At 44.1% G+C, this 15355-nt stretch overlaps 1 protein-coding gene across 7 annotated transcripts in view; it reads right to left on the bottom strand.

The window, feature by feature from the left end:
* COMMD10 (COMM domain containing 10) overlaps positions 1–6365 on the bottom strand; it is a 924871-nt gene extending 918506 nt beyond the window's left edge. For 2 of the 7 annotated variants that reach the window (XM_007521970.3, XM_060177404.1), the window contains exons 1-2: positions 6231–6284; positions 4033–4123 (exon numbers count right to left, since the gene is read on the bottom strand). In XM_007521970.3, coding sequence (XP_007522032.1) covers positions 4033–4123; positions 6231–6271 — 132 coding nt within the window. In that variant the 5' untranslated portion in view covers positions 6272–6284. Of the gene's footprint in view, positions 1–4032; positions 4124–6111; positions 6198–6230 lie in introns of those variants that run through there. The other 5 variants (XR_009545711.1, XM_060177387.1, XM_060177380.1 and 2 more) reach the window with 5 other exon arrangements.
* Positions 6366–15355: the final 8990 nt, after the last annotated feature.

Raw genomic sequence — 15355 nt, 5'->3', positions numbered from 1 at the left:
AACAGGGAATAAAAAAATATTGAAAAAAAATTTAAAAAGAAAGAAAGAAAGTTCAAAGTCGGGGGCTGGGCAGTAGTAGCACGTGACACAAAGCACAAGAACTGGCATAAGGATCCGGGTTCGAACCCCCAGCTCCCTACCTGCAAGGGGGTCACTTCACAAGTGGTGAAGCAGGTCTGCAGGGTCTACCTTTCTCTCCTTCTCTCTGTCTTCCCCTCCTCTCTTGATTTCTCTCTGTCCTATCCAACAACAATAATAACCACAACAAGAGCAACAACAAGGGCAACAAAATGGGAAAAAATAGCATCCAGGAGCAGTGGATTTGTAGTGCTAGCACTGAGCCCCAGTGATAACTCTGGAGGCAGAAAAAAGAAAGAAAGGGAGAAAGGAAGAAAGGAAGGAGGGAGGGAGGAAGGAAGGAAGGAAGGAAGGAAGGGAAAGAAAGTGGGGGTTGGGCGGTAGCACAGCGGGTTAGGCACAAGTGGTGCAGAGCGCAAGGACCGGTGTAAGGATCCCAGTTTGAGCCCCCGTGTTGGTATGCTTCTAAATTCTGCTTCTAAGACCCCTTGTGTTGCATTGCTTGACATTGTAGTCTATTTACATAAGCATTGTTTTCATCGGTTTAATCCCCACTGGTTCGCTATTTTCCCTCTCCCCACCCCCTATCCTACATACTTCCTCTTTTCCTCTTCCTGACACTTCTGCCTCAGGAGATATAAAAGACAGGGCTTTCTAATGAAGAGAAATTAGATTAGAAGAGATTAGATTGTTGAACTGCATCCCCCGCTTGTCAATAAAGACTGAACTGCATTCCCAGCTCAGCCATGAGTCCCTGGTCCTCTGTCTCCCGCCCGCAAAGCTAACAGCAAATGGCGCCCTGAACAGGGAATGGCACCCCCAGCTCCCCACCTGCAGGGGAATCGCTTCACAGGCAGTGAAGCAGATCTGCAGGTGTCTGTCTTTCTCTCCCCCCTCTCTGTCTTCCCCTCCTGTCTCTATTTCTCTCTCTCCTATCCATCAACGAGCGACATCAGGAATAATAATAATAACCACAACAAGGCTACAACAACATGGGCAACAAAAGGGGGAAAAGTGGCCTCCAGGAGCGGTGGATTTGTGGTGCAGGCACTGAGACCCAGCAATAACCCTGGAGGCAAAAAAAAAAAAAAAGAAAGAAAGTCCATGATAGAAACAAGAGCACAGTCCAGGGGCTGGACGGGGTACACCTGGTAGAGTATACATGTTACCATGCTCAAGAAAACCTGGGTTCAAGTCCCTTGATCTCAGTGTCAGGTGGGGAACCTTCACAAGTAGTGAAGCAGTGTTGCAGGTGTCTCTTTGCCTTTCACTCCCTTTCTATCTCCCTCTCAACTTCTCTTCCATCCTAGAAAATTAAAAAATAAGGGGATAAGGGGACCAGGCAGTAACACATCTGGTTAAGCACACACACAGTGTGCAAGGCCCCAGGTTCAAGCCCCTGGTCCCCACTTGAAGGGAGACGTTTATGAGCAGTGAAGTAGGGCTCCTCTATCTCTCCCTCCCCTCTCAATTTCTCTCTGCCTCTATACAATAATAAATAAATAAATGAATAAAAATAATATTACCAAAACACAGAAGAAAATAAAAGTATAGTCCCAAATGAATGAAGTTCTTGCCAATTTGGGCGAATATAGGTAACATTATTGTCACCCGTACTGTTGTATTATATATGTCCATATTATAATAATATAATGATCATATTATAATACAGTGTTAATGATTTTGTACTTTCCTCCATGGGCAAATAGAATGTAACTGATGACTCTGAACATTAAAAACATGATCAGCTTTTTTTTTTTTTTAAGATAAAAATTTGGAGAGATAAGTGGGATGCCAAGGAAACAATAGGAAGAGAGAAGACAGTTTGAAGGTAATAACTATAGTTCAAAAGCCAGAAAATGGGAATCTAAACCAGAATTCTAGAGCCCAAGGAGATAACACCATACACACCAGACTTACATTCCCAAGGCCCCATAGGTCTCATGTTCAATCCCTAATACAACCATATGTCCATGTGCAGCAGTGTTCTAGTCAGCCCCCACTTTTTTCTTTCTCAAGTAAATAAAAAATAAATCAGAACTCTGATGAGACAAAGCAGCTGACGAGTATTCCATAAAAATAGTAGATAGAATTAAAATTTTACTTTATTATTATTATTATTTCTTTCTTCATTATTATTTTTTTGCCTCCAGGGTTATCACTGGGGTTCAATGCCGTCACTACAAATCCATTGCTCCTGGTGGCCATTATTTCCTTTTTTTTTTTTTATTGGATAGGACAGAGAGAAATTGAGAGGGGAGGGAGAGGGAGGAAGGGAGAGAGGAAGATAGACATCTGCAGACCTGCTTCACCTGGAGTGATCCCTCCCTGTGGGTGGGGAGCCAGGGGCTCAAACCTGGATCCTTGCGCAGGTCTTTTAGCTTCTTACTATGTGTGCTTAAGCCAGTACACTACCGCCCAGCCCCCTAGAATTAAATTTGTATATTCTGATAAAGAAATTATCTTAGATTGAGGAACAAACAGTGAATTAGTAAGCATCAGTATGTCTAAAATAGCCAAACCCTTGACATAGAAGTGAAGGAAAATGTTAAGAGACAGGTTAAATACCAGTTAAAAACAAATATCACATGGTGGGAGTGGTGTGGAATTATACCCATTATTTCATAATTTTGTAAATCAATATTAAATCACTAGTAAATTCAAAAATAAAAAACAAAAATCACAAAATCATTTGTAAGAACTAGAAAGAAACCATGAAATCTAAAATTTCACAAAATATGTTGTATATGAAGTATCTTAGTCCCAAAATAGCAAGATAAAACAGGTTTAGGGGGAGTCGAGAGGTAGTGCAGCAGGTTAAGCGCAGGTAGCGCAAAGTGCAAGGACCTGCTTAAGGATCTCAGTTTGAACCCCCGGCTCCCCACCTGCAAGGGAGTCGCTTCACAGGTGATGAATTAGGTCTGCAGGTGTCTGTCTTTCTCTTCCCCTTTTGGGATGCTTCTAGTTCTGCTTCTGGGATCCCTTCTGTTACACTGCTTGACGTTGTGGTCTATTTACATGGTCATTCTGTTACATTGGTTTGGTCTCACTCCCCCGGCCTCCGGGAGATTTTTAGTCCTTGCTAGTTTCAAGCTTCTACCTTCTCCCTGCCCCCTATCCTACATACTTCCTTGGTTCCAGATGATGCAGCCGGAGGAGAGAGATGGAGGAGCACATTGTGTGGTGATTACATTGTTGGACTGCTTGCCCACTTGTGAATAAAGATTAAACTGCGTTCTCGGCTCAGCCATGTGTCCCTGGTCGTCTGTTACACACACACACACACACACACACACACACACACACACACACACACACACCGTGAAGCCAGCCCTGAGAAAACAACATCCCCCTCTCTATCTTCCCCTCCTCTCTCCATTTCTCTCTGTCCTATCCAACAACGACGACAACAATAACTACAACAGAAGACAACTAGGGTAACAAAAAGGGAATAAATAAATAAATAAATAAATAAATAAATATTTTAAAAAAAACAGGTTTAGGGTCAAACACCTTTGGAAAATTTCACACTTAAGTATTTCCTATCAACATAAGCATATAATATACTCTGAACAGTTCCATGATAAAAATGGTATTTTTTTTTTTTATTTTAACAAGAGACAGATACAGAAAGACAAAGAAATAATACAGCTCTGATTTTGATGGGGATGGAGATTAAACCTCCGGCCTTTGGTACCACAGACATAAAAGTCTCTTGCATAACCATTATGCTGTCTCCCCAGCCCAAGTAGTAGTAATTTTAATGAAGACAGAGTTTCTAAAATTTTTGACTATGGAATACTGTCAAATTTTCCAAAGATCCAGTATTCTTGAGAATACATTAGGGAGCATTATAGGTCACAAAAATTTCTCCAGGTAGAAAAAGCTTTGGGATCACAAGTCAATATAGAAATGGAAGCACTACATAGGTACAGAAATGGAAAAATAACAAACCTTCAGGTGAAGTTTTTGAAGAATGCGGGTGAGCAATCGCGGAAATCTTCCTATGTCTATTTCATTTATCAGCAACACTGCTTTTTTCATGCTAAAAAAAAATTAAATGTTTTAAAATGAGTTTTCCAAGTGAAACTGCACTGGCTACAAGTACAGTTGTTTACAACTGTGGTTGTCTCTGCGCAGTCATTTCAACAACTTTCACTGTAAATCCAAGTAAGAATGAAGAAAATGAGAGCAGCTGGGCGGTAGCACACGGTTCACATGGTGCGAAGCATAAGAACCGGCACAAGGATCCCAGTTCAAGCCACCACCGGAGCCCCACACTTGGTGGGGTGGCTTCTCAAGCAGTGACGCAGATCTGCAGGCATCTTTCTCTCCTCCTCTCTGTCTTCCCCTCCTCTCTCAAATTCTCTGTCCTACCCAACAGCAGCAAAAATAACAGCAACAACAACTTAGCAATCAGTGTTTATGTGTCCCTTAAACCACCTCCCAATGGAACTTTAAAAAGAATGGGAAGAAGTGTGGAAATTAAGGCAATTAACAAAAATATATATATATAGAAAAGAAGTATTCATGGTAAAAAAAAAATACATTCAAAAAGCAACTGAGGTTCTAGGTAGACCATTAATTTTAAACCATGTTTCCCATTATAATAACCAATTTTTTAATTATGTGATAAGAGCAATTATACAGAACTATATTGAATATGGTTACTGATGTGATGTGATGTATATAACCCTGGATATAGCTGTAATCAGTGTCTGACTATCAGAACTCAAGAATCTAAAAAAAAAAAAAAGCAATTTTTATGAGACAACTATCACCCAGAATGTTCTATCCAAGTCAGACACAAAAAAGTTATTTTCCAACTTCAAAGATTTGCCCATATATGTCAGCATGTTTTTCCATACCTACACACTCCGTGCACTGTTACTTACGTCTCATTAAATGGAATCACTTTATTTGAAAAGAGAACTTTACACTGCCTATAGCAGCTGACTTTACCTAGTAAGCAAAAAGTCACTTAAAAGTAAGACAAAATCAAATGCAACACCACGAAAACTCATTTGCTACTGTCACCAGACACACACACACACACACACACACACACACACACACACACACACACTCTGTGTAGCCTGAAGCCCACCTTTCCTTTTATACTATTCTCTAATTCCATTCCAGGTGTTCCACTCCCCAATAATGTCCCCAAACCTAGATATATTCCAGGTCCCCTGAGATAGAGCATAGGTTCACACGTGCCCATAAACTAGGGGAAAAATATATACCTGAAAGCAGAAGTACACAAGAGCATGCAGGGAAAACCCCCAACACTTTATCTGCACTATTCCAGTCTTTAGGTCCATGATTGTTCAACTATTTGTTTGGCTTTGTATGTTAACTCTCTTTTCAGCCACCAGGTTCCGGATGCCAGCGAGATGCTGACCAGACTTCCCTGGACAGAGGACCCCATCAATGTGTCCTGGAGCTCCACTTCCTCAGAGCCCCACCCTACTAGGGAAAGAGAGAGACAGACTGGGAGTATGGATCAACCGGTCAACGCCCACGTTCAGCAGGGAAGCAATTACAGAAGCCAGACCTTCCACCTTCTGCAACCCACAATGACCCTAGATCCATGCACCCAGAGAGATAGAGAATGGGAAGGCTATCAGGGGAGGGGATGGGATATGGAGATCGGGTTATGGGAATTGTGTGGAACTGTACCCTTCTTTTTCTATGGTTTTGTTAATGTCTCCTTTCTTAAATAAAAAAAGTCATAAAAAAAATAATAAATAAATAAAAAGAATAGGCTTCAACTAAAAAAATAACTAAATAAATAAAAAGCGCTATGGACCCGTGCTGGGTATTACCGCCCGACACACACACACACACACACACACACACACACACACACACACGACAGCCCCAGGAACTTCTAAAGACCTCAGCCGGACTCCTGCGGTGGTGACCCCGCGCGGTGACATCGCCTCCCTCCCGCCCGGAGAAGGGGGTTTACACCCACAGCCTGGGTCAGCCCAGCGCCCATCCCTCCCACCGCGGCAGCCTGGCGCCCACCGGCCATGCCCCAAGCCCTGCAGCAGCATAAGAGCCGCAGACAGCAGGGGCATCGGGTGCGCGGGTCTTCCCGCTCCTCCCGCAGAGGTGTACACCTTTCGAGCCAGCCAAGGGATTACCTGGGGCTCTCCCTAAGGATCAGCGCTGTGGACGCAGCCATCTTGAAGCGCCCTCGCGCGGCCGCCGCGGGTCAGCTGCTCCGGGCCCAGCCAATGGCTGTCGCGGTGGACGGGGCGCCGAAAGGGCCAATCCGCGCAGCAGCCTTCACCGCACTGGCCGGCTCCTGGACGTGGATGTCGGGTGGTCCCGGAGCTGCGTAGGGGCGTGGTCCTCCACGCCGGTATCAGTTGCCAAGTCACGTTGTGCGGATATGAATTTATGCTTTTAGATTTACGTCCTATATATGTAAACATTCTCAATAGGGAGGTGCGTCTATGTGTAGTGGGTATGTTGCGTATATGCCTAAACAGAGGTTTGGGCGTGTGAACATCTACATCAATCTAAACATGTAGATAGGCATTGAAAAATAAAATTTTAAAAAATATTTATTTATTTATTCCCTTTTGTTGCCCTTGTTGCTTTATTGTTGTAGTTATTACTGCTGTTGTTGTTGATGTCGTCGTCGTTGGGTAGGACAGAGAGAAAAATGGAAAGAGGAGAGGAAGACAGAGTGGGGGAGAGAAAGATAGACACCTGCAGACCTGCTTCACTGCTTGTGAAGCGAAACCCCTGAAGGTGGGGAGCCGGGGGCTCGAACCGGGAACCTTACGCCGGTCCTTGCGCTTTGCGCCACCTGCGCTTAACCCGCTGCGCTACTGCCTGACTCCCTGTAAAATAAATTTGAAGCTCTCCCCGCTGTGCTTGACCTGCACTGCCAGGAACCTGGTTGTAGAGAGCTCGCCAGCGATTGAGTCCAGGGCGCCCTACATCACTGGGTGACAATTTCTGCAACCACAACAGCCCCCAGGTACCAAGCATCTCCCCCATATATGGGCTTGCAGTATATGCCTGCATTCTTTCTGTGGCTGTCTAGACACTTGGGACACAAAACCAAAAATCTGCCCTCTACATGGGCGTACCTGCATGTTGGTATGCATGAGACCCCTTCTGTTTCATTTGGTTTAAATCCCCCCTGCTTAACACTATTCTATTTACATAACCACTGTTAACAAGTTCCACCCTCCCTCCAGGGCATTTGTGGTTCAGTGATAGGATTCTCACCTAATCTGCCCCCTCCTTGTCACACTCTGATTTTCACCAGTCACTTTTCTCTCCACCCTCTCTATGTCACATCCTGTTTCCACCTTACTTGGCAAGTATATATAAAGACAGCATTGTGAGTTTTACAGTACTGTACCTTGAGTTCAGCTTAGCTCGTCTTAGATTGTGCTGCGTCCTGCATGAATAAAGAGATACTGCCTACAGCTCAACCATGAGTCCCTGGTCGTCTGTTACCCGCCCGTGAAGCCAGCCCGGCGAAAACAAAATACCCCGTCGAAAACAACATAACCCGTCGAAAACAGCACCTGCAGGGAGTGGCACTGTGGTGTCTCTCCTCACTCAGTCTCTCTTACCCCCAGCTTTCACCCACTATCTTAGAAAGACAAAGAGAAAGAAGACTCCTAGGAACAGTGGACTCATGCAGGCAAAGGGCCTCAGCAATAATTCTGGTGACAATGATAATAAAGATGAAATAATGTTTTTTTAAAAAAAGATATGGCGGGGTCAGAGGGGGCGCACCAGTTGAGGGCACATATAACAATGCTCAGGTGTCCCTTTCACCCAATCTCTCCCTCCCCTCTCAATTCCTCTCAGCCTCATCACAGGGAAAAAGAAAAAAAATGGCCACTGGCATCAGTGTAGACACCAAGCCCCAGCGATAACGCTGATGGTGGGAAAAATAAAATTAAGAAGACACTGAAAGTAGGATAGGGGAAGTTTCCTGGGGTAAGTCTCTTGAAAGAGAAGTTGTGGCATGTGGACTTAATCTGGTGAGAAACGGGAAGTTGATAAATTCTGGTGCTGAGAGCTGTTTACCACCCCCCACCTCTTTTTTAAGATAACTGTCAGCAGAATGATGATGACATAGCAAAGAAGTAAGAAGGAAAGCCAAATTGGAAAGTGTTGCAGTAATCTTTGGAAAGCAATAAAACTCTGTGGTTTGAAATTACTGGAGAATGGAAAGACAGGGGTGGGTGAGAGTCACTTTTGAGCTGTCCAATCTTCGGAAGCTGGTTCTTCTAGCGTTTGCCCTTCTTCCGTAACCAGTCAACAGCGTCAGGTTGAACCTGATGTAAAGTTTCGAGACCTCCTATGAATCTGGAGAGGTGGCAGTCGTTGACTATGTGGGTCATAGTCTGTCTGTAGCCGCAGGGGCAGTTCGGGTCGTCTCTGGCTCCCCAGCGATGGAACATAGCGGCGCACCGGCCATGGCCTGTTCGATACTGATTGAGGAGGGCCCAATCATAACTTGCTAGGTCATAGTCGGGTTGACACTTGCAGGGGTCTGTGATGAGGTGTTTGTTCTTTACCTCAGCTGACTGCCAACTCTGTTTCCAAGAGTCTGGAACAGAGAAGTTCAGTGTAGGCGTAGGGGACCAGATTGGGTGACGAGATGTCAAGCGTTGGACAGGGTGGGCGAAGATATCCGCGTATATTGGCAGGTCCGGTCGAGCGTAGACATGGGAAATGAACTTAGATGATGCCGCATCCCGACGAATATCTGGCGGGGCGATGTTGCTAAGAACTGGCAGCCATGGAACCGGGGTGGAACGGATGGTTCCAGAAATTATCCTCGGAAGCTGGTGAGAGATTGCATCTCCTTTCCCTGCCTAATTAGGTTGTACTTAAATTATTATTTAAATTCCTTGGCATTCCTAGAGCAATCCACAACAGCCTTACTGAAGAGAGAAGCCAGACAGGAAATGAAAAGTGAATAATCCCCACTTGGGTAATTGAGCCAATTACACACTGCATTGAAATCATACTTTACTTCTGCAACACTCCCCACCTCAGGGAGCCTAGGAGATGTGATTTGTCTGTCTTATTGACAACAGTCTTTGGTGACAGAGGGCACCCCAGGACAGGGTGCTTGCAGACTGTAACATGTGTGCTCAACCAGGTGTGTCATTGCCTGGTCCCTTACACCTGTCACTTTATTTATTTATTTATTTTTTTTTTTACCAGAGCACTGATCAAATCAGGTTTATGGTAGTGTGGGGTACTGAGCCTGGGACTAAGGCATGGAATCTCTTTGCATAACTACTATGCTATCTCCCCTGCCCTGCACCTCTCACTTTAAATAAGACTCAACCTTCTCTAAGATGTCCCTAAGGTAGGTGATAAAATGGTCATGCTCGAGTAGGACCACAAGGGGACACCAGGGAGTAAAGCTTCCAGATGTGCCTATGAAGCTGTGGAGAGAGAGAGTCACTTGGAGAGGAAGGGAGAGGGCAGGAGACTAGGCAGCTTGGGACTCAAACCCTAGAAGGAAAGTCTTAAAGTTACAGAATTAAAGTTTCCTTTCTGGTGGCTCAGAAGAACACTTAGACTAGAGACAAGAGTTGGTGTGATCTGAGGCATTTATCCAGTGGACACTAATTAGAAGAGACATGCACCCCTATGTTCATTATTTGAAGTATTATTGGCAGTAGCCAAAAAGTGGAAGCAGCCTAAATGCCTACAAACAGATGGCTGGCTAAAGAAGTTATGGGATATATATTCCATGGAATATTACTCTGCAATCAGAAAAGATGATATTGTGTTCTTTGGAACAAAATGGATAGAACTGGAGATCATTGTGTTTAGAGAAATAAGAGATGAAAGACAACTACCAGATGATTTCACTCATATATGGAATCTAGAGATCTGATTTACATGAACTTGCCAAAAAAAAAAAAATCCAAACAAAACAGAAGCAAGCAAACTGGAAGACTTGTGAGAACTATGATGATTATCTTTGGGAGGTGGCTGTGGTGTGGAACTATACATTGTATTATTTTAATCTTGTAACAAACTATTAATGACAAAAATATTTTTTAAAAAGCTAGTTGGGTGGGGTAGATAACATAATAGTTATGCAAAGAGGCCCTCATGCCTGAGGCTCCAAAGTCCCAGGTTCAGTCCCCAGAACTACCATAAACCAGAGTTGAGCAGTGCTCTGGTAAAAGAAAAAAAAAAGTTGGTGTGAGGTGCTTTACCAGGTGCTAGTAAGCTTGAATAGTTGGCAGACTCATGTCTCAAAAAGAAAGAGGGAAGAAGAAAAAAAAAACTTCCTCTGAAGCTGGGATTCAGGACTTTTAAAGGGTTGTGGGCCTTTAGTAAATAAGGGTTTCAGGTTGGGGGTAGATAGCATATTGTTATGCAAAGAGACTCTCATGCCTGAGGCTCTGAAGTCCCAGGTTCAATCCCCAGAAACACCATAAGCCAAAATTGATCAGTGAGCTAATAAAAAGGAAAAGAAAAATGGAAGGGAGAAAGAAATAAAAGAAGGAAGGAAGGAAGGAAGGAAGGAAGGAAGGAAGGAAGAAAGAAAGGAAGAAAGAAAGAAAGAAAAAGAAGAAAATAAGAGTATCCATCACATAGCTGCCTGGGTTGTGTCTGGGTCTTGTCAGGAGGCAGTCCGTCTATTTGAAAGGGGTCTCATCATTTAGTTGTTTGTTTGAGGTTGTTTGTCAGGCTAGAAGGTGCCGCTCTATCACAAAGTTGATTTTTTCCAAAGTTGTTTGGGCGGAAGTGTTGCTATAATGAGAAATAAATCACTGGAGCCCAGCAGTCTATAAAACTGGAAGACAGAATCATTAAACACTACCTGTTCCCTGAAGTCCCTATGGCAAGTTCATCCTTTCCCAGAGGTGTATGTGACAGGCTTCTGGTAGAAGTACCTCTGTGCAGGGCAAGATGGAGTCCATGATGTTTGCTCAATTAATCTCATGTCTCATTGTCCTACCACCTAAGGATCTGTCATCACAGCCCTGCTTCCTGAGACAGTAACAGACTCAGACTTCTCATACCTCCAGGGCTGTTGCTTCCTCATCAGTGCACAAAGCCCCCAACACACACACACACACACACACACACACACACACACACACCTTTCTGGCATGCTGCTATTGCCAGTGGAATACCACATACCAGGTCTTCAGAGCACCCTTCCCCAGAATAGGGACTAGGAATATGGGGCTGAGAACAGAACCCCAACTATGCAGAGATAACCAGAGGCAGTCAGGAGACAGAACTGCACAGGAAATAAAGAACAAGTTTCATTGAAGGAAACTGTGCACCCCTGTGGTCTCAACCGTATTATTCGTAATAACCAGAGAGTGGAAGCAGCCTAAATGCCCATCAATAGATGACTGACTAAAGCACTTAGGAAATTTATACTCTGTGGAATATGACTCTACAATCAAGAAAGAAAGATATATATGTTTTTTGAGACAAAGATCATTGGAGGTGATTACGCTTAGCAAAATAAGTAAAGAGATGAAATTTTTTATTATTATTATCATCTTTATTTTTTATTGGATAGAGATAGCCAGAAATCAAGAGGGAATGAGGAGATAGAGAGGGTGAGAGACAGAAAGACATCTGCAGTCCTGCTTCACCACTTGTGAAGCTTTCCCCATGCAGGTGGGGACTGAGGGCTTGAACCCGGGTCCTTGTGCATTGTAACGTGTGCCACCACCCCAGAGATGAAATATTTAATTACCGGATGGTTTCACTCATATGCAGAGTCTATTACTCATGAAGAGAACTGTTACACATGAACTTGTAAAAAAAAACAAAAACCAGGAGTGAGCAAACTGTTTCTAAGACTTTGTGTGAGAACTATATAGTCGTTATCTTTGGGAGGTAGGGGACACAGAACTCTGGTGTTAGGTGTGAGTGAAACTATACCCTGAAATCCTGTAATCTTATATCCCACTGTTAATCACAAAAAGTTAAAATTAAAAAAAAAAAAAAGTTTAGTGCTCCAGGAGGTTGTACAGTGGGTAAAACACTGAACTCTCAAGCACGAGGTCCCAAGTTCAAATCCCCGGCAGCACATATACCAGAATGATGCCTGATTCACTTTCTCTCTCAGTCTCTCTGCCTATCTTCTTCATGAATAAATTTTTTTAAATAAATTTTTTTTGTTTTGCCTCCACGGTTGCTGGGGCTCAGTGCCTGCACCATGAATCCACCACTCCTGGAGGCCATTTCCCCCACCTTTTGTTGTCCTTGTTGTATCCTTGTTGTGGTTATTATTGTTGTTGATATCGTTTGTTGTTAGATAGGACAGAGAGAAATGGAGAGAGGAGGGAAAGATAGAGAGGAGGAAAAATAGACACCTGCAGACCTGCTTCATGGCTTGTGAAGCGACACCCCTGCAGTGGGGAGCCTGGGCTCGAACCAGGATCCTTATGCCGGTCTTTGCGCTTTGTGCCACTTGCGCTTAATCTGCTTCGCTACCGCCCACCCCCCCACAAATTTTTTTTAAGTTTGAAATTCAAATGGACTGGGCCCAGGAGCAGGGATGAATTTCTGGGGTCTTCTGCCTTCCTCTCTTAAGTGCAGTCAGAGTCAGCCATCTCCCTCTGCCCCTACCTTTTCTGCTCCAGCCTAGTGGTGTTTCTCTCCAGGGGCCCTTCAGCGTCAGGGGCTTGTTTCATCAAATCCAAGCATCCCACTCCTCCTCAGGGGAGCTTGGATTTGCTCAGTGATTCTGCTGAGCCCCTGACTGAACTGACTGCCTGGCTAGAAACTCAGTTGGCAGAGAGCCTGAGGCTTTTACCTAAGGATAGTAGGTCTGCGGCACAGGTAGGGTTCGCGTTTTGTTCCCAGTTGACGAAAATGAAGGCTGTGAGGACACACATTTTGGAGAAAAGGGACAAAGGGATGTTGATTGCACAGTTCATTTCTATTTTATGTAGAAATTAAAGTGTATAGAAGTGGCCAGCAGAGGGAGCCAAAGATGTGCAGGTAATTTTTTTCTTTTTTTCTTTCTTTTCCACCTACCACTTAGGACTAAGTGTTGTTTATTTGTTTGCTTGCTTATGCCTGCGGGGTTATCGCTGGGGTTATCGCTGGGGCTAGCTAACAGCACTATGAATACACTGTTCCCGACACCATCTTTTTCCCCATTGTTGTGGCTGTTATTGTCATTGTTGCTGCTGCTGCTCTTATCCTTGGATAGGACAAAGAGAAATTGAGACCAAAGAGTTGAGAAGGGGAGAGAAAGACGCCTTGCAAACCTGCTTCACCGCTTGCAAAGCAACCCCCCTGCAGGTGGGGTCTTGTAATAGGCTGGACATTGGATGGAGCACCTGGTTCTTTTGCTGGGGAAGGGGATTATAGATTTTTTTTAAAAGGGGGGGGGTTTGTAGTTGGTTTTGTTAAACAGGAAATTAAGAGGGGAGTTGGGCAGTAGCGCAGCAGGTTAAGTGCAAGGAATGGCATAAAGATCCTGGTTTGAGCCCCCGGCTCCTCACCTGCAGAGGAGTCACTTCACAAGCCATGAAGCAGGTCAACAGGTGTCTATCTTTCTCTCCCCCTCTCTGTCTTCCCCTCCTCTCTCCATTTCTCTCTGTCCTATCCAACAACGACGACAACAATAATAACTACAACAATAAAACAACAAGGGCAACAAAAGGGAATTAATTAATTAAAATATATTTTAAAAAACAATAAATTAAGACCCAGAGGAACAAAATTGCTCAGGGGAGATCCCCAGAAAAGCTGGGGACCTTGACCCTTGCATTTGCTTGTTTGCTAAAGAGATGGGGGATAGAGAAAGAACCAAGCAGAATCAGAGCTGCATTCTTGCACAGGCAATGCAAGGGATTGAACTCAGGACTTGCTTGTAAGTCCAATGTTTTACCCACTGTGTCTCCTGGGCTACAGGTCTTGTTGTTTTGAATTCTTAAGACTAGAACCTGTTCTCTTCATGACACCAAGTGCTTCCTAAGTTAGCTGGTCGAAATGATTTTTACACAAGAACACAAGATAACCCAAAGCACCCAACACCAAACAGTACTAAATGTCAACAAATACTAGACAGTCAAGGGAAACAGCTGGTTTACAACAACGCACACCTGAAACTTGTAAGATGTGATGATGTAGTGTTCCTTGAACGAAACAATTTTAGACACCAGAAAGAGATTCAATCTCCCACATCACCATAAGCCATAGCTCAGCTAAAAATAACTAAATATTAAAAATAAAATAACAGAAAGAAAGTCAACCTCAAATGACACCTGTTCACAGTGCCACTTTTGCTGTACAACCGTAGGGGGCACTGTTGGCCTTAGCATTGATGTGAAAGGCATCCCTTAGACATCAAAATGCCAGAGTCCAACACTGTAGTCCTGTCCCCACAAATGTTTAAAATTTCTAATTTTATTATCTTTATATATTGGATAAAGACAGCCAGAAATCATGAGGGAAGAGGGAGATACAGAGGAAGAGAGACAGAGAAACACCTGCAGCCCTGCTTCACCACTTGTGAAGCTTTCCCCCTGCAGGTGGAGACCAAGAGGCTCAAATCCGGGTCCTTGTGCTCTGATATGTGTGTGCTCAACCGGGTGCTCCACCATCCAGCCCCAAATGTTTACAATTTCTAAGATACTATAGAACTATAATCTGTGGTGATCCATGAAATATCCAAACGGGCCTTGTTCTCATTCCTGAAAGGCAAGTGAATGCATAAAGAAAGGAGGGAAGGGGGTCAGGTGATAACACAGCAGGTTAAGTGCACACGATGTGAAGCACATGGACCGGTGTAAGGACCCCAGTTCAAGCCCCGTGGCTCCCCACCTGCAGGGGGGTCGCTTCACAGGTGGTGAAGAAGGTCTGCAGGTGTCTATCTTTCTCTTCCCCTGTCTTCCCCTCCTCTCTTCATTTCTCTGTCCTATCCAACAACGATGATATCAAAGACAAGAATAGTAATAACCACAATGATAAACAACAAGGACAACAAAAGGGAAAAGAAAAAAAAAATGCCCCTAGGAGCAGAGGATTCATAGCGCAGGCACTAAGCCCTAGCAAATAACCCTGGAGGAAAAAAAAAAAAAAAGGAGGGAAATGATCTTCTGGTGAATCACCTCCTATAGTTCTACCTGCAGTGGATTTGGGATACTGTAACTGGGAGTAAGAGGCTGTGTGATTGTCCTAGGCACCAAATGGAGAATCCATACAAAATGGACTCAAGACTATTTTATTCTGTGCCCTGATGTGCCACAGCATTCCAGTGGTAAAAGCTGGCATC

The sequence above is a fragment of the Erinaceus europaeus genome, chromosome 2 (genome assembly GCF_950295315.1).
Source record: "Erinaceus europaeus chromosome 2, mEriEur2.1, whole genome shotgun sequence".
In the NCBI taxonomy this organism is placed as follows: Eukaryota; Metazoa; Chordata; class Mammalia; order Eulipotyphla; family Erinaceidae; genus Erinaceus; species Erinaceus europaeus.
This window is presented reverse-complemented; position numbering and strand designations above follow the sequence as displayed.